A 24651-nucleotide genomic window follows, 5' to 3' on the forward strand; every position below is an offset into this window, starting at 1 on the left:
CAGACCTCTCCTGACCCACCCGCTGCTCCCCTCAGCAGTGTACTTCGTCGATCTGCCGTTCTGCTCCCACTCTGTCTCTGGTGAAGGCTCTCACGGCCCCTGAGCCTCTGGCCTGTACCCCAGTTCTGTATGTACAAATAAAATAAATCTTTAAAAAAAAAAAACGCTAAAAGCTTCGTGCAAATTTAATCCAAGCAAAGATCAAGATCTGAGTTACTGTTAGCAGTTCTCATTTTTGCATAATAAGGAAAATTTTATTTATAAATTAACTGTAAAAAAAGAATGACTTACCATTATGTTGCATCAAAGTTCATTTTTAAGTCAGCTGATTCCCATTAAAGCATTATAAAATGTCTTACTCCTATGCTGGTCTGTAAAGGTTATTTAACTTTGTAATTATAGTTCTAACCACTTTTTCTAACACTGTCCCTATGAAAAAAACATAGAATATTTGGACAAAATGAAAACATCTCACCAGTTTTAGCCCAAGGTCTCAGAGACAAAAAACCCTTTCCTCCCTCTGAAATTTAAGGAGGAAAGGAAGAGGGGAAGTGTGTGACGGAGGTTCTAGAAGCATCTGAGGAAGATGAGAAAGGAGGCTGGGCTAGCTTCAAAAGAAAGAGATCTTGCAATCCACATTTTTGCTTGGTTTAGTCTAAAGGCTCAGAGCCAGCTGAAGGTTATCAAACCTCAATAGCAGGGGAGTAAAAGGCAAGAAAATCCTGTCATAATCCTCCCTGGGAGTCAGTCCTTTCATGTAAGATCCTTGAGTCAAATGTTTCTAGATATCATTCTCTCCCTTTTGTATTTCTTTTTAGTCAAGGTTAACTGCGTTTCTATATTCTATGTATAAAAATAGTGTATGGTGACAAAAGATAAATATATGTAAAAGAACAGAGAATGCCAAAACAAGTAAATTTCTAATACTACACAGATCTACATGAAAATACTCCCATGAAGAACAAAAATTAACATATTTCATTTCAGATTGCAGAACATTCCCCCACTAAGCCCTGAGAAACTTAAAATAACCTATACATTTAGAATAAGTACAAAAATAACAAATTGTTCCAATTTCCAAAAAATAAACAAAAAAAACAGATACGACTTCAGAGAGATATGAAAATAATGTTAATTGTTAAGTTTCGCTTTTTGTGAAGGTATTAGACTTGGAGCATGGCTCCTATAATCAACATAATGTAAGATTCGGATCATTGATTTTTTTCCCCCCCAGAGAAAAAAATTATCTTCAACTGAATTTTTAACTTCTTTGATCTCCTTTACAATTTACCACATTCTGTCAATCTTTACATAATCTAGTACTACTGCTGCTGAATCAATTCCCTTGTCCAATTTTGGATTCTATAGCACTGCCACTTCCATCACTTGGCTTTCAATTTGCCTAGTATAATCCACCAGACTCCAAAAAAATACTGTATTCTCCTATCTCATTGCTTCAGTTCACCTGATCACCATAGAAAAACAGAATGGGGCCCTCCCTGGTGGTGCAAAGGGTTAGGATGCAAATGAGCCACAGCAGCTTCAATGTAGTTTGATCCCCCGCCCTGGAGGTGACCACATGGTGTGGCAGACCTCTCCTGACCAGCCCGCTGCTCCCCTCAGCCATGTACTTCATCGATGTGCCTGTTCTGCTCCCCACTCTGTCTCTGGTGAATCCTCTCACCACTCCCGCACCTCTGGCTTGTAACCGTTTTGTATGCATAAATAAATAAATCTTAAAAAAAAAAACAAAAAACAAAAAAACAGAATGACCTAAGTTTACCGATGAGATTCAATATATACATACAGGCTCCTTATTTCCCTCCCCTAAAACTCTGCATTTTAGTATCTCCAACACCATGCAGACACATACACACATGCATGTTTTCCCCAGCTCTTCCTTTAAACATAAACATGACTATACATATTATGTGTAATTAGGACCCACTCTATACATCCTCACATTTCAAGAACAGCCCTTTCCACACCATAAAGAATGATGCTGCAAGTTAACTCTGAGTTCCCATTTGCACCAAACATAGAAACTAAAAGAAAACAAAACAGAAAAAGGACTTAATTACAATACAATAGTTGGAGCCAAAGTTACAAATTACTCCTGGTTCCCAAAATGGCTGAAGGCCATTGACAGCATGTACCAGTGCCCCAATATGATTCATAGCAGAAGAAAGAGGCAACTACTTGAAGCCAGGACCTGGAACAGTGCTCCCCAGCTCTGAGTACACCAGGACAAAAAGAATCACAATGTCACAATATTTTCAGCATTGCCATAAATGTTATTTGCTTTTCTCATTAGAAGAATGAAAATTTTCTACCAGTTCTGTAAAAAGACTAGTCTAACTCTTAGAAAAATCAAAAATAGGTCATCTTTAGACAGAAAACAAGTTTCCAAAACTGAAAGCTGAAATATGAAAAATTAAACATAAGCTACTAAAGTAATATTTAATTGTAATCATATTTCCTGGTGAATTCCACTGAAGTTTCTAAGTTTGACAAAAATCAGAAAATCTTTAACTATTTAAATACCAAACCCCCCCCCAAAAAAATTATATGACAGCAGATATATTCTCACCTGTGTTTTGACTGCGATCTTTTCCTTCTAGAATGGGATTTTGAGCTAGACCTGGATTTTGAACGAGTGTGGGAACGAGATCGACCGCCTTTTCTTTCATTGCTCTTTCCAGACTCTGGGAGGAAAAAACCACTTTGCAGTGTAAGCTCAGAACAATTAAAGATCCCAGTTAATAATCAGGCACAAGTGGAATATACCACATATAGTGCAAGGGGCCTACTCTCTGTACATCCTCCTCCTGTGCAATTATCCTTCAGAAACATCCAAGAAAGTCATTGCATAAACTCGTTGAGTGCAGCCACCCTGCAGCAGTACATATAAACCAGATGATTATAAACAGCTGTTCGTTATATTTTGTTGCTGCCATAATGTACGATTATAACATGTCTGTAATTCATGACAGTGAATCTCTCCATTTATTTTGCTAGAATTGAAACTTAAATTCTGAGTGCTAATTTAGAAAATTTCCTTATTAAATGTTAATCATCTAGACATTTGTAGGTTGGATTTTTAAATTATTTTAGTTAGCAACATAAAAGTTTAAATTGTTTTTCTTTATAGCTTGCTAAAACAGATTTTCCTAAATCATAAACTCTCTTCTATTTTTTAAATTAAAACTTTGAAGGAAAGTACATCTGCTTAATCTAACATTTTAAATATATTTATTCTTGTTTTTAGTCTCACAATTACATTTAAACTTTAAGTCAATCAGCTTTAAGCCTCAAACTGGTTTCATGGGAAAAGACAATAGTTATACTAAGCAGTTCTTTAAACTTTGACACTAGTAAGTCACTTACTCTTTGAGTTTCAGTCTTCTTATTTGTAAAATGAAGGGACTACACAAGATAATTTCTAAAACTCTTTCCATTCCTAAAATGCTATAATTTTAACTGTGACCTATGTAACAATGCTATGGCCTTACCTGGTTCAATAGCTGCTGAGATAAATGACTGAGCCTCTCGTACTCGTTTCATTACTTCTTCTAATTCCTTAGCTGCAGCCTGAGGTGTCATCTCAGGGGGTTTTACTATTGCATTGTTGGAGTGATTTATTCTAAATTAAAAATATTAGCATATCACAAATACATACATGTTTTACAACACATGAAGTAAATGTTTATACAACACATGTATTTAAAATATATCTGAGGACATTTTGAAAGCACATTAATAATAATGTAGCTAAATAACCAAAAAACACCTCAAAAATCAGGATTCATCTCATTTCCTACCTGCCATTATCTCTTAACAACAAATTAAAAGAAAGAAAAGGAGAAAAAACCCTAATCTTGAGCTGTCTAATATACTTCAATATTAGCTTCTAATATACTTCAAAAAGGACCTTTCTCACGCAGCTTAGAAGGATTGAAAATTAAAAAAGGAAAAAATAACTAACATACACTAAAATGTTGCCAACAACATTAAAATGAAAATCTTTTTAAGATTTTATTGAAAACCACTATACCCCAGTAGGATGAAGAGGAAGCTGTGCAAACTATCTTGGACCAAGACTGAATCAGACACAGCTTGAAATGTGAAGGCATCTGATTAAACTGTTCACCTACTAGGTAAGAGTGGTTTCTCTGATGAAGGTAAATAAATCTGCTGTCTTCTTAGAACCCTTCCTCACTAAGCAGAATCCTAATCAAACTGTACAGCTAAGGTAATTACTAAGGTTATTCAGATCAAACTGTTGCCTTCATAATCCTCATAAAACATAATTTCTGATCTTGATATCTGAAAGTCTGTATCAATTTTTCATTTTACAAAGTATGAGCAAACCATGAAACACAAAATGTGAACTTAAACCATTTCTGGATATTTTATATCATTTCCTTCCTGGCTTTTATACTTATTAAGATTCTTACTCGTATTGCTACATTTCTACAAGTTCAAAATATGTCAAACTATTCATCAATCTAGTTGAAATGCAAAAACAAATCTGACCTGTTAAAAAGTGTACAGAAAAATTACTACAATTATTATGTAGGGCATACGAATAATGTTAACATTAAATCAGGCCTTACAAAATAGAACATAAGATGCCTTCAAATACAAATTTAGTTTAGAAGTTGATATGTATCTCATGTATTTTATTTATACTTAACACAGTCTTCCTTCCACAAATTGCCAATTACTATTAAAAAGAAAAAAAGAAGCCTTAATTACACCAAAACACTTTAAATTTTTTCAAAGTCATTAAAATTTCTTTGCTTAGGATTTCTTACTTCAGTGGCCTGTCTCCAAACATAACTCCATTAAAAGCAAGGGCCCTTGGTACTGAATTTTGGTCTGCAAATTCCACAAAAGCAAACCGAGTTGGCTGAGTCTCATCACCTGCCATTCGTACAAACTTCACTTCTCCAACTTGTTTAAAAAATTCAAGCAGTTGATCAGCTGTTGTTGTCTGAGGAAACAAAGTTACACATACACATTTTTAAAATCAGGTAGCTATTTATCAACCATTATGATTTTTTAAAGAGAAAATGAATTAGTTACTACTATTGAATTTCTTCTAAAATTAGGTTACCTGGGAATTCAAGTTGCCAACATAAACTGTTCTCCTAATTTCATCAATTTTGGAAGGATCCACATTTCCCATAAGTGGTGGTTGTGGTATCTCTCCAAGTGTTGCAATATTGGGATCCAGTGCTGCTGCTGGTATAGCTCCCAAACTGCTAAGGGAAACACCCAGCTATAAAAAAGAAATTAAGTAAAAAAGAGTACATTATTTTCTATTAGCATTAAAAAGTTACCATTTTTTTATCAATGCATACAAGACCAAGGGTATAGGCCAGAGGTGTAGAGGGGAGGGGGGGAAGAGGAGGAAAGAGGACTCATCAGAGCGAGTAGGAACAGAATAGGCAGATTTACTGAAATACACTGCTGAAGAGAGCAACGGGCAAGGCAGGAGAGGTCTGCTTCACCATGTAGGCTAGCAGCTGGGGATTGAACTCATGCTGCAGTGGCTGCCAACAGCTTGATAATGCTGGCTTTTAACTCATGCGCCACCATTCTCCAATTTTGAAAAGAAATAATAACCTCAACTAGAATGGTAATAAACTAGGACCTCCTAACTTTAAGTCAGGTCTATGTGTTCAAATTAAGAAGAGTGAGAAGTCACAGTAGTTTTCAATCTCATTAGAAATGTGTATCTTACCTGACTAGGTATTTTGATCATGGGCTTTTTTTTTTAAACTTGACACTAAAAAACACAGTTGATTCTCACTATTCACAGTAGCTAAGCCCTATGAAGTTGTCACAAACATTGAGGTAGCAAACGCTGAATCATAAACAAGAGAATCACTGTATATTAAACTAAGTCACAAACATGAGTCTATACTTGTTAGTTTTACTTGGACTTAAAAGCACTAAACAGGCCTTTCAAGGTGCCTCTGACCTGTACATTTTCCACCAGGACATATACAATTAGAGCTTTGAAGTACACTTTTCCAAACCACTGAATAAATACCTTGTTTTTCAAATTTAAGGACCTTTCAAATCATTTTTAGAAATCTTTCTGTTTCCCAGTATACCATTCTTCCGCATCTGCTATTTGATTGTCATGTTAAAATCTAATTAATGAAAATGAAATGCCTCAGAGTTCTACCAGCCACATTTCTGATGCTCAACAGCCAAATTACTTGATAGCAAAGATACAGACATTTTCATCATAGCAAGCTTTTATTGAATATGGCTGTTCTGTAATAATACAACTACTCTTCTTTAGTTAAGTCTATTTTCTAGCCCTGAGCCACAGGACCTTAGCATTTAGCTGTCCCATTAAGTCTGATAGGTCAATGATGATCTAGATGTCAAATGTTAACACTACTGCCTTCTGAAACAGAAACCCTGGCCTCCCTAAAAGTGTGGCTTTTAAGTGGAAACTTCATGAAAAGCTTCACTATAATGAAAAGGAGGAAATCTTAATATCTGGAAAATAAATGTTCTAGTCAGAAGATTAATAAATCTAAAAGCCCTAAGGCAGAAATAGGTGTGGCAAGTCCAAAAAGCAGCAAAGTTAATGGAGCTAAAGTACAGTGAGCTAGGGAAACTGGTAAAGAAAAGGTCAGAAAGGTAGCCAGGAGACAAATAAGTCAACTTTGCCCTGTATTCTAACTGAAATTATTCTCACACAAATTAAGTTTTTTTAAAAAGTTATTCAATTATGCACACAAAAGCTGGGATGTAGACCAGAGGGGTGTGTGTGTGGTGGGGGGTTTGGGAGAGAGGTGAAATGATTCACCAGAGACAGAGTGGGGAGCAGAACAGGCAGATCCACTGACATACACTGCTGAAGGGAGCAGTGAATGAGATAGGAGAGGTCTGCTGCACACCATGTGGATCACCTAAAAGGTGGGGATCCAACTCGCACTGGCCAAGAATCGAACTCATACTGCATTGGCTGCAGATAGCTTGATAGAGCTAAGACTTTAACAAATATGCCACCAGAGAGGCCCAGTAATTAAGTTTTATAGAAACAGATGTGGCCCCTCCTGGTGGCTCAGTGGGTTAAAGTGCGGCATTGTATGTCTCAGTGTGAGTTTGAACCCCAGCCCCAAAGGTGATTAACATGGCATGGCAGACCTCTCCTGACCCACCCACTACTCCCCTCCACAGTGTACTTCAGTGGATCTGCCTGTTCTGCTCCCAACTCTGTCTCTGATGAATCCTCACTGCCCCTGCACCTCTTGCCTGTACCCAAGTTCTGTTGAATCAAGAGCAAATCATTTCCCCAAGGCAATAAATTATATAATGAAAATTTTATACAATTGATATATGAGCCCAAGATAATATTTTCTGGAGAAAAGATAATGACCCAGGAATTAAAATTAAAATATACCCCCCCAAAAAATTCAGAAAGCCTATTTCAAATGATGAGAATACATTTCCCCAATGGATCACAACGCAGGTCCATTTCCAGCAGAAAAATGTAATGCAAACAATTAAAGATATAAAAATTTTGCATTTCAAAGCTTCAAAGACAATCTGTAACTTAGTTCAACTAACTACAATCATAAAGTTTATTAGTTCACTCTCTCAATCCTGTACCACAAAGCTAGCCAAAACTTTCAATTAAGGTTTTATATTTTGCCTTAAGTTTATTTTTTGAAGAAAAATGAACCCTCTTTTAAATGACCAGAAATTTTATATAAAAAAACCAACAGCAAAATCATATACACAGCATTGTAAACCAATGTTACCTCAATTTAAAAAGTCAAGGAAAAAGTAACCAAGAGACTTATAACAGAAAAATTTTTATTCCCACTGGAAATCACCAAGGAAACAATGCATTACTATAACCCCACTTAATAAAAATATATGTTGGCAGTTTTACCTTGTTACATTTTGTCAATAATGGACAAATGGTTCTCAAATATCCTTTCCCATGACTAAGGTTGTGGACCATTTTTAAAATGTATTCAGTCCTTACAAACTGGGAAATAACAGTTTCCCTGTGTTATCTAAAGTATGATAACCAAAAAGTGATACCAAAGTGATAACCTAGCAGGGGGGGCGGGGGGGAGACTTTTCTACTCCTCTCCAGAGATTAAAAAAAAAGATTAAAATAAGACAGTATTTTTGGGCCCTCCCAGATGGCACAGCAGGTTAAAACACAGCACTAAGAAGCTAAAGCCACTTCAGCATGAATTAGATCCGCGCCTGCCCAGAGGTGGCCCACATGGCATAGCAGACCTCTCCTGACCTGTCCGCTGCCCCCCTCAGCAGTGTATTTCATCAGTCTGCCTGTTCTGCTCCCCGATCTATCTCTGGTGAATCCTCTCACTACCCCTACTCCTCTGGCCTGTACCCCAGTTCTGTATGCATAAATAAATAAATCTTTTTAAAAAATACAGTGTTTTCAATTTATTCCGCTGAATACACATTTCAATGTTTAGCCCTTTTAGGGTAAGACTACTTACTGTAGTCAAGGGATTTGGGGTTGGTATGGGAAGCAAGCCTGCACCAGGCATCAGACTTGTCATGGTTGGAGCAGGAGCCAATAAAGAAAGGGCTTTGGACTCCTCTGGGATTTTACCTGCAGAGGCAAGTTCCAAACATTACAAAAAGCAGAAAGACCACATAAACTTTACACTATGATTTTACAATTACCCTCGCACTTAAAAAATAATAATAATAAATGAATCTATCAGATCCGTATAAAGAAATAAATAAGAACTTAAGTCTTTCCTTTTATCCTGCTCTACTAGGAAAAATAAAAGTGAGCAAAATTTCAAAGACTAACAATCTCAATAATGGAATATTATTTTAAAAATTGAATAATGTAGACAATTATTTAACACTTTGAGCTATGGGTCACCTGTACTGGAAACTTAATGTTCATGAACCAAACGATATCAAGCATGGAGGCTTTCCCAGGACGGTGTTTTCGCGGTGATCGAAAGTTGTGTTACACATGACAACCGTTCGTGTTGGCTGCATCACTAATAGCACACAGAACATCAGATACAGAAAAGAAGAACATTTTTTAAAGTTTAATCCCCAGAAATGGCAAATAACCAAATTAGTCAAAAAAAAGAAAAAAGAAAAAACAAATATGTGCGAATTGAAATCTGCTCCTTATTGAGTGCTCCTAGACTATTACTGAAACTACTTATTGTGATGCAAACAATTTTGATAATCTTCCAATAGATTCCATTCATTCTCAAGTAGACAGAAAAAGATAAAATGCCTACTGCATGTGAACAACTTCAATTTAAACGGGAGTCTTTATACCCATTCCTCTATTAAGGCATTTCACCAGTATCAGAGATGCCTAGTGAATCTAATTCACAAAGTGCCTTGGAAAACTTCTACATTTTTGAAAATGATTAATCAAAAACAAGTTCCCTGGGCTCACTACTGATTTTTACAATCAATAATTATCTGAAGAAGGGTGGTTAATACCTCAATGTCTTGCTTATAAACATTTTAATTGCCCAATAACAGTAATAATGACACTAAATAATGACACTAAGAGAAAAACCTGATGACTAAAAAATGAAAAATTTCTCAAAATCTGCACATCAACTTGCCATACTTAATTACTAAATTCTAATCTATTCATTTTCCTGGTTGTGTCTTACCCATGCACCCCCAAATATTTCTTTAAAAGCTGACTACACAAAGCTATTTTAAAGAGACTACTCATAAGTATGTGGCAGCTGGCTATGCATTTTCACTATGAATTCTTCAAAAATAATTTAAAACACAGTGTACAAAATCATGCTAGACTAAAAATAGCATATGGAGTAAATTTTCAAAACCACCAAGCTGGTTTTTCAGCAGTAAAAACTATTTAAAACAGATCTGTAGGGATAAATTTCTCAACAATATTATCTGAATAATATCTAAACATGGTTGGAATTCAAGATGAATTTTAAAACTTGCTTTAAATAATAATTCCCTCAACTTACAGAAACAGAAAATTACATTTTATTAACTAGCAAATGCCTACTCTTTTCTAAGCTTTGCAAATTTCCTACATCTATCTTACTTTACTAATTTCAAAAACAAAGTCATAATTTCAATGTAAATTTTGCACAATCACAGATTTTTAAACATGCATAAAGATAAATAAAAGGCAGGCCTTACTAAAGACATCAAACAACAATCTATATTAGTTACTGTTAATATATTAACACATGTATATGTATACCCACATATATACTATACTATTTATAATGCTATCAATTTATGTGTTTTTTTTTTAAATGTTCGTAAAACCTGAATACATTTTGATAAATCAATTGCGGTCCTGAGGTGAAATCCTCATTTATGCAACTAAAAAAAGAAAAACAAAAAAACTGAGTTCCAATCCAGTAATGTCCCCAATTTAACATTGCTTGTCAATTAAATTAGAGCTATCCATACAAGACAGTATAGAAAGACTCCACAACAAAAAGTTATTCAACACAAGCCAAAAGCTGATTAATTAAAATTAGTCTTTTTCACTTTTGGCTTTAAAAAGTACAATTTGTATACTTCTCCCAATAGCAATAAATTATTATAAATACTAAATCTAACTGTAGCACATTTTTTCTTATTCTAACTACTAGTAAAAATACCTTAAGGGAAAAAAAAGTCCATTGCTTAATTTCCAATTTAGAATTTTATCAAATTTACCTTGCAAATACTATCAGAATATGTAAAACAAGAATTTTAGCAGAATCCCAAAAAACAATTAAGAAGAAAAACATCTCTCACAGTATTAAAAGTGCCTGCCCTAATCTCAGACATTCAAGTAGAAAAACACTGGTAAAAAATTTCAAATATCCATTCCCCACAAAGGTAACAAAGTGTTTATAAATCAAGGAAGTTCTTTTCTAATGAGTAACCATAATAAAAGTGAAAGTCTTTTTAATCTCTATCCCTACATTGCTATACGAAATTTACATATTTTCCTTGATTTTCACAGGCTTAAAATTCTAAGGGGAAAGGATAAAAAATTAGATAGCATCAGTTCTTTTTTTACAAGAGTTGTAGACTTTGGGAGGAAAAAAAACTGCAAATATGTTGCAGTGAGATAAAAGTGTTCCTAAGAATCTTAAGTGTTTTAATGTTTCAAGAACAGAATGTACCTGCATCAGTCTATAAAGGCCAAATAAACTCAGTATGGGTTCCACAACTCTGTTTTCTAATTTACTAAATGAAATTTTAGTTTCTCTTTTAAGGTTTGAGATGTGCTAATTATGTCCCAATAAAATTTGTATCACGTTATGAACCCTTAATGGATACCATTTACAAAGAACTGTAAAACCAGCTCACAAGTTAAAGTGAAAGAGATTTAACAAAACAAAAACAAAAACAAAAAAGGGACAAAATAAAGAAAAAGAAATGAAATTAAAGTAAAACAATAAAAAACAGAGACAGGGCGTCCATCTTCTGCGGTTCAGACTTCGATCTCATTTCCCCAATGAAGTTTTCACTTGACGGCAGGTTTAGTGGCATGGCAAACAATGCCTAACTCAGGCAAGTGTAACAGGTCTGCCTTGGCCAGTCTAGTCATCTAATAATGCACAAATATCACATAGAGAAAACATACAAAACCAAATTAATAGTCAAAATCCATCTACCAGAAAATGTGGACATAAAGTTAAGACTGATGATTAGGCTGACATGACCCCTGATATGTTTGACCTTATCTTTCTCTAAGTGTTAACATTTATAAAAGGAAATCTGAGATGCATGAAACAAAAAAGGTCATGAATATAATGAAAGCATATTTTATTTTGAAATGGCATGGTTTAATAACAATTGCTAATGCTCAATATGTAGCAAATTATTATACATCAAACCTTACTTATAACAGCTTAGGATCTTCTCACAATACTGCCTGCATTTAAAAAAAAAAAACAAACAGCAAATTGAAAGAAACTGAAAAATCTTTTCTCAAAATTTTTTCTACTGTTGTTTTATTTCTTTCATAATGCTGTTTCTATAACATCAAGGAAGGAATGCAGTCAGTGAAGTGAACACAGATGACTGCTTACAGTATCACAGTATTTCTCTCCTCATAGACCTTACTATTTCATTGGAACTCTTGTTTTGGTTTATTTCACACTCACAATGCTATTGTTTTTAGGACAACAGTATGTTATTACATTGCTTGCAGTGCATAATCAGATCTCTAACAACTCACTGTGGCATACTCCAGGGTCCATATTCATCTCTGTTGTATTTAACTAATGAAAACCATGTATCTGAAATTTTTTCTATCTAAGTTTTATTGGTACTTTTAAATATTTACTGTAACTAAATTGCAAAAATATGCTTGAATCCACACTTCCCAAAACAATAAAACTTTGTCTTAAATGGCAATATTAAAAAGAAGTATAGCTATTAAAATAAAATGTGTGTTCATCTCTCTCAAATAAAATAAAAAAAAAGGAACCTTACATGTTCAAAATCTTAACTGTATATGACAAATCACAGTAAGGGTTTTTCAGATGTATGGAGAAATTCTACTGGAATACAGCAAGGTTCCAACAAAGCAACAATAATAAAATTCTTACTTTCAATTCAGTAATAAGCTATTAACAAGATCCTATGCTATTGGTAGCCTAATTTCCTGATATTAATATCCCAATTTAATAAACCTCTAATGAATTTTTTTCCCATGCAATTTACTTATGTGAAATTGGTATGAACCTGGTATGCAAACTAAATGATTACCAGTTCTTTTTCAACATTCTCCAATTTTGGGCTCTTTGTTATAATTAATTTCAATCCATCTTTATTTCCCTGCCCCAAAACTCTAACCCCTAAGCATGGGAAAAATACTCTCAAATCTATCTGAAATATTTCCCAATGTCCTATTCTGGGATGTCAAAAGAACAGAATGGTACTCTCTGTATCTAACTGTAATGTTTTTGATATCCCAAAATAGATGTTCAGAAACAAGCACAAAACCTTGAAAGTGCAACAAACTGTTTATTATACATTAGATTATTTTAATGTTAACCTGGTTTCTAAAAAAGGTTTCAAAACATTACATATGAAAGCTCATTAAATTGTTTCAGGTAAATGTTTATGTTGTAAAACAAGTTATCACAATTCATCAGTCAAATATATTTTAAAGTTATGCGAATTATAATACCACATTTTAAAATCCATGTATACATGCCATAGTCAATGTTCTGAATAAAAGTTACACACCAGAACTGTCAAATTCAGCACAGTCTACTAAATGTGAGTGGCTCTGAAAATAGAAGTCACTAAAAAATAATTAGTAATAATTAGCTTATAAATCAGGTTAAGTCATAAAATTTAATGAATAACTATAAGGCCTTTGGCCTTGCTCCCATCTTCAGTAACTATTTCTTTAATGGAGGCTTTAGAAAATTGTTTTCCGTGATTTTTCTTCAATTACCGAAAAACAAAAATAAAAAAGTGAAAGAAAATGTAAATTCCAAGTTGCACAGCAAACAATTATACTATATTATGAAATAACAGTCTCAGTAACTAACAATTAAGGTAAGTTAATTAAGAAGATATGAATACTTTTGTTATAAATATCACTTAACCCCAATTTGACTACATGTGTACACTTTTTATTTATGTAGTACCATTAATACTGTACACATAAGGACAAATGTTTATTTACACATCTGTAAGTTTCCCTACCAATTAAGATTTTCCTTAAATTTCAAAAAGTTTTCTTTATCACTTACATTAACCATAGAAAGCCAAAATATGTCAGAGAAACCAAAGTAATTTAAGAATTTTTTCAATGTTTAGCTATAAAATCTCAAACATACATAAGTGCTAAGTTAAACATTTTAACATATTCTGTTCTAGGTAAAAATTTTTCCTTCTCTTTCATTCTCTCTCTCTTTAGAATGCCAATTTCTGGAAAAGTAGTAACAGACAGGACAGAGATTAAAATAATAGGAAAAAAATGTGAGGTACCAACCTTCTGCACAAGGAACAACTATCAGAGCTCTGTCAATAAAAACCGTGTTAGTTAGATGCTGGGCCACGCCAACACTTGATGGGTCACGAAACTTAACATAACATACTTTGGAAGAGAAAGCAAGAGGTGCGTTGCTGCAAGATAAAAAAAGAAAACAATTAGACTAATATACATTTGATTGGGTTTATTATTTTCACTTAAAATTGGCTTATTAGAGCTCAAGAAATTTTGTTAGGGGGATAAAAGGATACAAACTATAGCTAATAATACTCTCTTTCAGATCTGAGCTACTAAGAGTAGATCTTAAATATTCTCATAACAAAATCTGTAACTATGAACAGTGACATACCACTAGACTTACTGTTGTCATCACTTTGCAATACATACAAAATATCTTAACATTATGTTGTACATCTGAAATTAACATATGCTATAAGTCAATTTTAATGGAAATAAAGGAATAAAGTTGTTAATGATCAATTAACACACAAAGTATCAAAACAGTCTTTTAGCTGATTTATCTATAAGACCTAATGGTTATCTAGGCAAGTTTACAGTCTTAATTGGAAAAACTTGAAATTTAAATTAATGAAGTCTTAATCTGAGTGAAATGTAAAAACAACTGACTAAACACAAGGTATACAACCACTCTTTCAATACTGATTTTATAAAGGGATTTTTTAACTCAAATTTGTAACTACTTTTAGACCTTCCTACTGTTATTCCCAGCATTTAAACTACACAATAGTCTGTGAAATAATCAGATGATAAGGAATTAAAATCTTTTGCACATTCTGACTGCTTCAGGTTAAGACAGTATCCTGATTTTCTAAAATCACTATCTTTTATATGCAAAAAGAACATAGATTATGGCAACTCCTGTTAGATTGAATTCAATCTAGGAAGACCTGTTCAAAAAAAAACACAGCACAGAAGAAAGCAATTTTTTAGTAATATTAATCCATCCACCTAGATTTCAAAACATACATACTATCCTCATAATCATTCTCAATCTGTTTATAACTATGTTCAATTAAAGCTAATTACCTTTAAAAAAAAAAGTACAACCTACATATAACTTAATCATAACATATATGTGTAATTCTTTAAAACATTAAGACTTTTCACACTGAAGAAGGTATATGAAAAAGATCCTAACCGTAATATACAATAAAATTTTGTTTACAGAATAGGACAAAGAACCTAATTCTAGACCTAGTAAATGGCCAAGATGAGACATAAGTCTAATCATCTAATTCCAAATTTCATGCAACCTCAGTGTTTCATCAAGAACTTTAAAACCAGTCTGAGGTAATACTCAGTAATATCACAAACATTTGTCACTTTAAAAATAAAATCTTGCGTAGAACAAATTATGTTTGTCCACACTGATAAACATGGTGTCTATATTCACTAGATTCAAGCATTGCCTTTTCACTCTTTATCTTTGCCACAGTGACAAGCAACATTTGAGCTAGGTGGCTAATACATTAGCCTTATTTCGAAGAACAATGAGTTAGTACAATGTTACTACGTTAACTCCAATGAGTAAAGTTTGTATCCTATCGATTTAATATTAATGCCCTGCCCATCCTCATAAACCATCCTTGACCCCTCCCTCTTCTTTAGTCAATTGGTCAGTTCTATTAAGACTGACTCTCAAATATGTCTGTTACTTTTTCATTACTCTCAAGTGCCTTAATTTAAGCCCTCCTCTCTCACATGGATTTTTAAAACAGCTCTTAACCAATCACATTATCTCCAATCTCCACTCCTCAGTAGTGGCTTTTCACAAAGATGCCAGAGTGATCTTTCTAAACCCTAAGTTTCATCACATCCATTCCACTACTTATCTTTAAAGGAATCCTTGTGTATTCCTCAACTAAATGTTCCCCAAAATACACTTAAAAAAAAAAAAAAAAAAAAAAAACTTGTTCCCAGGGCCCTCCCTGGTGGTGCAATGGGTTGAGAGTGCAGTGCTATGAAGCCAGCCGCACCTGCTTCAATGTGACTTCGAACCCGGACCAGGGAAGTGACCCACATAGCACAGTAGACTTCTCCTGTCTCACCTACTGCTCCCCTCAGCAGTGTACTTCATCAATCTGCATGTTCTGCTCCCCGTTCTGTCTCTGGTGAATCCTCTCACTGCCCCTGCACCTCTGGTCTGTACCCCAGTTCTGTATGCATAAATAAATAAAATCTTTAAAAAAAAAAAAAAAACTTGCTACACAATGGATTACTCAACAACCAAAAAAAAAAGAAACACGCCTTTTGCAGCAACATGGATGGAGCTGGAAAAGATCATGCTTAGTGAAATAAGCCAGAAAGAAAAGAAAAAATATGAATGGATTCACTCATAGTAGGAGTATACCGGAGCAGGAGTGAAAATAGTAACAATGAACAGTTATATACCAGAGACAATTTATGGGGGTGGAGTGGGGAATGAGATTAAAAAACAGTGGGGGGGGAGGGGAATGCACTGGACTTTGGTGATAGCACATGGGGGATTTGGTGATGGGAAGCCCCAGGGGATTACAACTGAAATGGAAAAATGATGTAAAAATAAACTTTAAAAAAAAAAAAAAAAACTTGCTCCCAGAACATCCTGCCCATCTACACTGTCTCTTAGTACATACTGTTCCATTTGACTATAAAGTCCTCTGTAACCCCTTTTTGAATGTCATTCCACTTTTCTTTAATGCTTAAGTTTCCAAGACTTCTGGAAAGTCATTTTAAGATAATCAAAGTAAGTGGTTATCCTTCCTATATATGTTATCAAAATATCCTACATACTTTCAGCAAAGACTCAATAGATCTTCTAAGTTTGAGTCACAAGTGATTATCCACATCCACCTACAACCTAAAATTTGGATGTATTAAAGAACTAAACTTGAACCAGTGAAACTCTCTCAGGCAGGAAAGTCAGCAACTAGTCAAGATTTGGCCAGATGAATGAGTACAAAAGAGGAGGGCAGAGAAATGGAGTAAATGCATGGAAACAAAGTTCTCTTTGAGAAATAGTCACCTTGGTTGCTGATCACCTTTCTGGTTCCCAGTCCCAATTGCCATGAAGCTCGAATGTCTATTCTTCAATTTAAGGAATCTCTCAAGTTTTTTATTAACTTCTCTCCTGAAGCTAGGCTGGGTAACACTGTTTCCTCCTTTATAACCAAAAGAATCTGTGATTACTAAGAACTATTAAACTATTGATGTCCTAGGAAGTCAACAAGTATATTCTCTGAGCACTAAATTTTCAAAAGGGATAAAAGCCACAACTGAAACTAGATTTTCTACATTGACAGATTCTTCTGTGAAAGAATGGTGATCTAAATAATCACGTGTAGTTGAAAACAAAGAACACATTTTCAAACAGTTCATTTGTAACCACACCATTTCAAAAGCAAAACATACACAATATGTTGTGAACCTGGTTAATAATGCATCTACACCATTAGAAAATGCCATCAAGATTTGATTAGACCAGGAAGTGGTTAAAAATTTTAAACACTGGAATGTTCTAAACAGCATTACCACAGGAATATGGATATTATACATGACTAGACACCAATTTTCATCTTCATCTCCAACACCTTCCTTACAAGAATATCAACTTCTATTTACTTTATAAAAATGTGAACATTTGGGGCCCTCCCTGGTGGCATAGCGGGTTAAAGCACAGCACTAAGAAGCTTAAGCCACCTCCCCATGAGTTCAATTCCCGCCTGCCCAGAGGAGATCCACATGGCATGGCGGACCTCTCCTGCGTGGATCTCTGCTCCCCTCAGCAATGTACTTCGTTGATCTGCCTGTTCTGCTCCCCACTCTGTCTCTGGTGAATCCTCTCACCCTCCGCATCTCTGGCCTGTACCCCAGTTCTATATGAATAAATAAATCTAAAAAAAAAAAAAAAAGAAAACATTTGGGCTATTAGAAGTACTAACACTATGTAATATTCTGAACATTACAGGCTAAAATATGGTACAGTGTCAAGCCAAAATACAGATAAATATCTCAGGAAGAAAATGCATATTTGTCAATAAGTCCAATGTGGCTTATCTATGGTATTAAACAGTTTACTTTTTAATGGGGTTATATATTCAATTCTCAATGTATACCTTTCAAGAAACTTGCAGTATCCAAATAGATTACTATTTTGACATCATTTGCTGAATCAAATACTGGTGTATTTAAAAAATATATAGAGCATACTTTCAATAAATCTTGATTTCTCACTAAGAGTTTAATCATCACTTATTATTTCCTGATCATCACTTATTATTTCCTGGTCCACAGTTAGCTATTTTGGCTTTTTTCTATTTCTCTTTTAATTAAACTTGGTAATGGTAGCTACAATCTTTTTTTAAAAAGATTAATAGTATGGCCAGTATTTTATTATGTTAATATAGATCCTTTGAATAACTATCAAAAAGGATATAATTAAAGCAGTGGACAAAGTGTACGCTCATGTGAATGACAATATTAATCGATGCATAATTTATTACCAGGTTTCTCAACAGGGCTCCAGTGGTAATATGGATGGCATAATTCTTCTTTAATTAAGACTTTTAAATAAGGGTTTCCCTGGTGGCATAAGGAGTTAATTCTCAGCACTATGAAGCAATCTACAGCCATTGCAGCACAAGTTCAATCCCCAGCCAGGGAGCTAACCCACAAGGCATTACAGACTTCTTCCTCAGCAGTGTATTTCCAAATATCTGCCAGTCCAGCTCCCTACTATTTCTGGTAAATCCTATCTTCCTCCCACCTCCACACCTCTAGTCTGCACCCCAATTCTTGTATACATAAAAAATCTTTAAAACAAAAAACTGAAGAGAATTTGAATCACTTCCCCACAATGAAAGAATTACATATTAGCAACTGAATTCTTGAAATGTTAAACTATTTTTCACATTCCATTAATGAAAATATCCTAAATTTAAAACAAACTGAGATTTCTGCTCAGTTTCCAAAATATTAATCATATAATTTCCCACTACAAAACAATTATCTGTCTTCAACATAAGCTACACTGTTGCATTTTTAATCTAGTCAGTCAAGCCTGCAAATTGTCTTCACTGTAAGGGTTATAACAACTTCATTACATAACAGAAAACATACAATTAGTCAAGCATATGTATATATATTTGAAAAACAGGAATGAGGGGCTGCTCTTAGGAAAAATTAAGAATTTTGCTTGTATGTGTTTATGTATGTTAGAATTTGCAAAGTGACAACAAACTAACTTCATATTAATGCACCACGTTTAAGGAGTTTTTAAATCTTTGATTGAAATTCCACTTGATTTCAAAAGACAGCCCATTACTAAGTACCAAACTCAGTTTTCAACTAAGTGGTATGAACTAAACAAATGTTCCTGACAATGTATTTAAAACTAACCATATAGAAACAACCTATATAAATCCAGATTATGAGTTATTCTACAAAACGAACACAAGAAATACCAAGAAAACTTTTTAAAATGTGATATAACTGTTCTGGATTATAAAAGAAATAACTAAATGCACTGGATGGTCACTAGCTCTACTCTAGATCGAGAAAAAAACACTAGAATTCGACAAATTTAACTATGAACCTGTTAACTATTCTTTTACCAATGAGAAAATTTCTTGGGAGTTAACACTATTGTGATAAGGCAGGAGAAATGTATTTGTTCTTAAGAGATACATGCTAAGGGATGACTATCACAGAGTCTGCAAATTTCAAAATGATGGCGGTGAGAACGAAATCAAGTATGGTAAAAGGCAAAAGAGAACGCACATGAATGTTTAGTGCAATAGTGAATTAAGTATTTCAAATGAATGAGTAGAGGAGAAAAAATTAAAAAGTAAAATTTTAAAAACCCAGTATCTGTGCAATAGTAATGCGATATGCTTATAGATAGAAAATGAGGAAAAATCAAAAGGTCAAGTCAAATGTTTAGTAAAGTATCCTGGGCATACTTTATGATACAGTGAACAAATTACTGCGGATTTTAAGACCTAAACTCTATATCTTTAAAAAAAAAAACCAAACACGGGTAATCTGGTGATGGGAAGCCCATGGGGATTATCACTGAGATGGGAAAAGGCACAAAATGATGGAAAAATAAACTATATATTATTTTTTAAAACGTAAAAAAGAAAACTGTTTTCGCTAGTTAATACTGTCAGCAGCCCCCTTACAATTGCCCTGAGAAGGCAGTATGTATGGTACGGTACAAGAGAAACCTGTCTTTCAAATACACGAATTGGGACGAGTCCGCGACCTGTGAATGCGGACCCAGACTTTGACTTTTAAATATACGGCAGGGCTAATCCTGCAGTGACTCCTAATAGTTTGAAAGGTTTCGGGCAGTGTAACCTTCCAGGAGGAAATTTTCATCCACAGCCAAAAAGACGGATGGACATTATCTTTAAACATGGATGGGTTCAGATTAAGCAAGATGCTAAGTTTGTGAACAGCGCCCTGGGGGACAAATACAGCCCTAATTCCATTTTGTCATTAGCTGCAGACTTTCTCTTCAGCAATAATTCCTGACAAGGAGCCCGTAAGAACCGGACAGCTTCTTAAGCAGCGATTTTCAGTGGGAAAACGCTATCAGCCGTTTGCCATGAGGGCTGTTCCGGGCCCACCTGCGGCCATCTTAAGTTCGGGAAAAAGGCGGGGGCGGGGGGGACGGAAATCGAGGACCCGGCAGCCAGCACAAATCCGGAAGGCACCAAAAGGCAACCTCTCTAATTCCTTTGTAAGGGCTTGGTGCAGAGGTTAACCCCCAAAGTCCGACTAGCAAGTAGGGGAGAACCACGGGCCCCCGGCTCAGGTGCCCTGATCAAACATGACTACCCAGGTAAGTCCGGTGGTCACGTGATGGGCACCGCGCGCCCCGGTCCGCGCTCTCCCCCACGCCACGGCTCCCGAGTCTCTATGGCGCCCGCACCCCTCCCCCAGCCGAGCTCGAGCACTTACTCCGGGGGGTAGAGCCGCAGCTCCTCAATTTCTCCTAGGAAAGAAAAAAGCGTCCGCATCTGCTCGCTGGTCACCGCCGACGACAGGTTCGTCACCTGAATAACCGCCGTAGGGGTAAGGCCGAAGCCTAAACCCAAACCGAAGCCACCGCCGCTGTTCATCCCGACCTCACTGGCCGCCGCCTTCCCGCTCCCCAACGTCTACGACGCGTCAGCGACCGAGCCGGGAAAGCTGAGGACGCGCGGCCGCGAGCGCGCTCCCGCTGGCGAATTCGCGGCGGCGGGCAGGTCTAGCCGCCCTTTTTACAACTCCCCTGCTCCCAGGGCGGCGCGCGCCAGTCGGAAGCGTCGCCTGGGCAACCCGGCGGGTCTCGCGATACTGCCGCCTCCGGGATCCCTGAACTGTTGCTCGTGCTTGTCTGATCCTCGCCAACGTTTTCTCAATTTTATGCTACCCCGCAACACAAAATCTTGTTGGCCACTAAACATGGAAAACCCAGCTCTTTCCGGTCTCTGCTGTATGGAGGACGGGGTGCCAAGAGGCCTCCTAGCCCCTGTAGCGAGTCTGTGGAGGAGGTCTGGTCTCACGGCTGACTGCGATGCCAAACATTCAGCGCATCTTTATGGACGAGCTGCACCCGCCCCGACTATTTAAAAAATTGTGAAATTTTGCAAGGCGTCTAAATTCAGATCGGGTCAAAGAATGAGACAGAACGATGAAGGCTAGGTTGTATTGTTTAGGACTTGTGGTTTATTTTCTCCTCAGGCATTAGTAGTTGTTAATATACGAAACACTGTTTTAGACAAGGGCGCATAGGAAACAGTTACATTTCAGGCCTTAGGAGAGACAGCAGGTGAACTAGGGGAGCTGTCCCCAAACTGCCACCCTCAGAACCCTGAGGATTTTCGAGGCCTTTTCACTTGGTCTAACAAGGTGAAGCAAATTCTGTAATACTAGGCTGTTACCCTTTTTCATTTCTATGGACATTTGCACTGATTTTGGAAAAGCAAGCGGATTAAACTGCTAGCACCTTAGCAGGTATCAAGCTGTGACTTCAAATAGTGGAATTTTGCATTCAGCTCCACGCACTCGGCATACAGAATTTAAAGTTTTTTTAAACAAGGTAAAAATGTTCTTAACGGAGTAAAAAATATTAATTTCATTAAATCTGGCTCCTAGCATGCATATCTTGTGCCCAAGGAGGATGGCTGCCTCTGGAAAAAGCACTCATGTGGCTGAGTTTTCACACAACCAAATTTTGTAAATCTCACATCCACAACTTTGAACATGGCCGTTCATAAAAACTGTTTCCACTGCATAAAAGCTTTTCTGTTAAAATAATGATGTTGATAAATGTGTTTTTTTGACAATACCTATAGTATATAATTATATAGCAGCTCCAATTTGCAGATATTTAACAGGCCTTTGGTTTCCTCTGTCTACTAATCCAGCACATTCTATGCATTACCATAAGCCATTACAATGTTTCAGTCCAGAAAGGGCCTCTCACCTGTAGACTCACATCTACAAGAGCAAATCAGAAATAAGGTAAATTCCTGTAAATAAATTAACAATGGAAAAATTTTATGTATTTTTTAGATTTTAGACCAGAAGTTAACTTTAAGAAAGCAGATCCAGAATATACAGTGGCAAGAAGAAAATACTTGAGCTATGAAGGTTTGCAGGTGGATTATACTTAAGTGCCTGTGTGTGCTGTTGTTTGGAACTGCATACTTGCAGAAATGAAGCAGAAATGCTCAGTCTATCCTGTGCTATGCCACAAAAAGCCCAATTATCAGCGTTTTTCCTTATGGATTCTGTTCCGATATTGTACATTAAGAAACTTTGCCTAGCCTGAGGTCACAAGATTTCCGCTTGTTTTTTCTAGAAGTTTTTATTGTGAATACTTATGCTTATTTTCAGTTTTCGGATTCCTTTTCAGTTAAATTTTATGTGTGGTGTGAGGTAAGGGTCTTCTTGCATCTCTGGAAATTTAGAAGCCCATAGTCAAGGACCCATCAGATTCAGAGTCTGATAAAATCCAGGCTTCCTGGTTCATAGCCATTCTTTACAATGTATCTTGGGTACCTTACTTGGTACCCTCACTAGTTGAAGGAGTAAGAGAGGTCTCTAGAACCTTTTTTTATAAGGACATTAATCCTATCCATAAGGGATCCACCCTTAGATCTAAACACCTTCCAAAGGTCCTACTTCTTAAAACCATCTTCCTGGGGTTTAGGATTTCAAAATATCTATTGAGAAGGGAAGAAATAGAGAACACAAACATCAAACATTCAGTTCATAACATTCCTCAGCAATAACTTCAGTGTGAGTAATGCTGAATGTTTAAATGAACGTGTTAAATGAACGTTTGTCAGTTTTACCTTGTTTGATCTTTCTAGGAATCCTGTGGAGTAGAATTTTAATGAAAGTTAAGTTGAAGTATAAAATGAATGTTCAAAAAAAAAGGCATACCGGAGATTTAACTACAGTCTATCTACTGCCTACTTCCCTTATTCACTAAACCATGTTGTTGTTGTTGTTGTTATAAATACATATTTATTTATGTATACAGGCCTGTTAATGACCTGCTTTGGCCTGGTGAGAGGATTCACCAAAGACAATGTAGGGAGCAGAATAAGCAGATACATTGAAATGCAATGCTGGGCCCTCCCTGGTGGTACAACAGGTTAAAGTGCAGCACTGTGAAGCTATTGGCAGCTACTGCTGCACAAGTTCGATCCCTAGCCAGGGAGCTGACCCATTTGGCATGGTAGATCTCTCCTCTCCTGACCCACCCACTGCTCCCCTAAGCAGTATTCTGTTGATATACCTGTTTTGCTTCCCACTCTCTCTGATGAATCCTCTCACGAGCCCCCCTCCCCCGGGGCCTGTATCCCATTTCTTGTATGCATAAACAAATAAATCTTTTTTAAAAAATACACTGCTGAGGGGAGTAAGAAGAGAGATGGGAGAGGTCTCCTGTGCCATATGGATTAGCTCCCTAGCCAGGGGGTGGAATTTGTGCTGCAGTGGCTGCCTATAGCTTCATAGTGCTGAGATTAACCCTTTTGCTCCACCTAAACCATGTTGTCCTTTAAAGTAATTTTGTTACATAACTTACCCATTTATTGGAGGTTATCAGTGTTTCAAAGGGTGGAGCGTCTACTGATCTTCAATTCCTTTGGCCTTCTGATGACAGACTTTACTGTGGTGGCAGAAATGTAAGTCCAGCCACCCCCAGCGATTGTTACCATGCAAGAGTCACAGTGCCAAATCCCCACAGCTGTTCTCTTCACCTTGGTTTTGCCACAGAAGGAGCAGGTGTATTTGGCATGCTGCCTAATTTCAATTATTTTTACCATTTTCCTGAGGGAGGCACTGTAGCAGAACCCATATTTACACATGAGCCATATTTACACATGCGTTTGGCTGTGTGGCTACAAACTAGGTCCAGACCCAAAGAGCTAAGCCATGTTTTCTTAGAACATAGACCTTAAGCAGAGATTCACTTTTTTATTTTGATGAAAAAGAATTTTGGAAAGGTAACACATATACATAATTTAAAATTCAACATGTGGGCCCTTACTTGTGGCTCAAGGGGTTAAAGCACTTCACTATGAAGCTATCTGCAGCCACTGCTGCACGAGTTCAATCCCCAGCCAGCAAGGCCAACCACA

General features: G+C 36.1%; 1 protein-coding gene across 4 annotated transcripts in view; it reads right to left on the minus strand.

Moving 5' to 3' along the window:
• Nucleotides 1–21275, minus strand: part of SREK1 (splicing regulatory glutamine/lysine-rich protein 1) — a 33820-nt gene extending 12545 nt beyond the window's left edge. Inside the window, exons 1-7 of one of the 4 annotated variants that reach the window (XM_012721879.1) lie at nucleotides 20972–21227; nucleotides 14006–14139; nucleotides 8514–8629; nucleotides 5120–5284; nucleotides 4818–4996; nucleotides 3513–3643; nucleotides 2591–2705 (exon numbers count right to left, since the gene is read on the minus strand). In XM_012721879.1, the coding sequence (XP_012577333.1) occupies nucleotides 2591–2705; nucleotides 3513–3643; nucleotides 4818–4996; nucleotides 5120–5284; nucleotides 8514–8629; nucleotides 14006–14139; nucleotides 20972–21132 (1001 nt within the window). In that variant the 5' untranslated portion in view covers nucleotides 21133–21227. Of the gene's footprint in view, nucleotides 1–2590; nucleotides 2706–3512; nucleotides 3644–4817; nucleotides 4997–5119; nucleotides 5285–8513; nucleotides 8630–13418; nucleotides 13453–14005; nucleotides 14140–20971 lie in introns of those variants that run through there. The other 3 variants (XM_004678245.2, XM_012721880.1, XM_012721881.1) reach the window with 3 other exon arrangements.
• Between the last annotated feature and the right edge of the window lie 3376 nt (nucleotides 21276–24651).

The sequence above is a fragment of the Condylura cristata genome, unplaced genomic scaffold (genome assembly GCF_000260355.1).
Source record: "Condylura cristata isolate star-nosed mole 26May11 unplaced genomic scaffold, ConCri1.0 scaffold00007, whole genome shotgun sequence".
Classification (NCBI taxonomy): domain Eukaryota; kingdom Metazoa; phylum Chordata; class Mammalia; order Eulipotyphla; family Talpidae; genus Condylura; species Condylura cristata.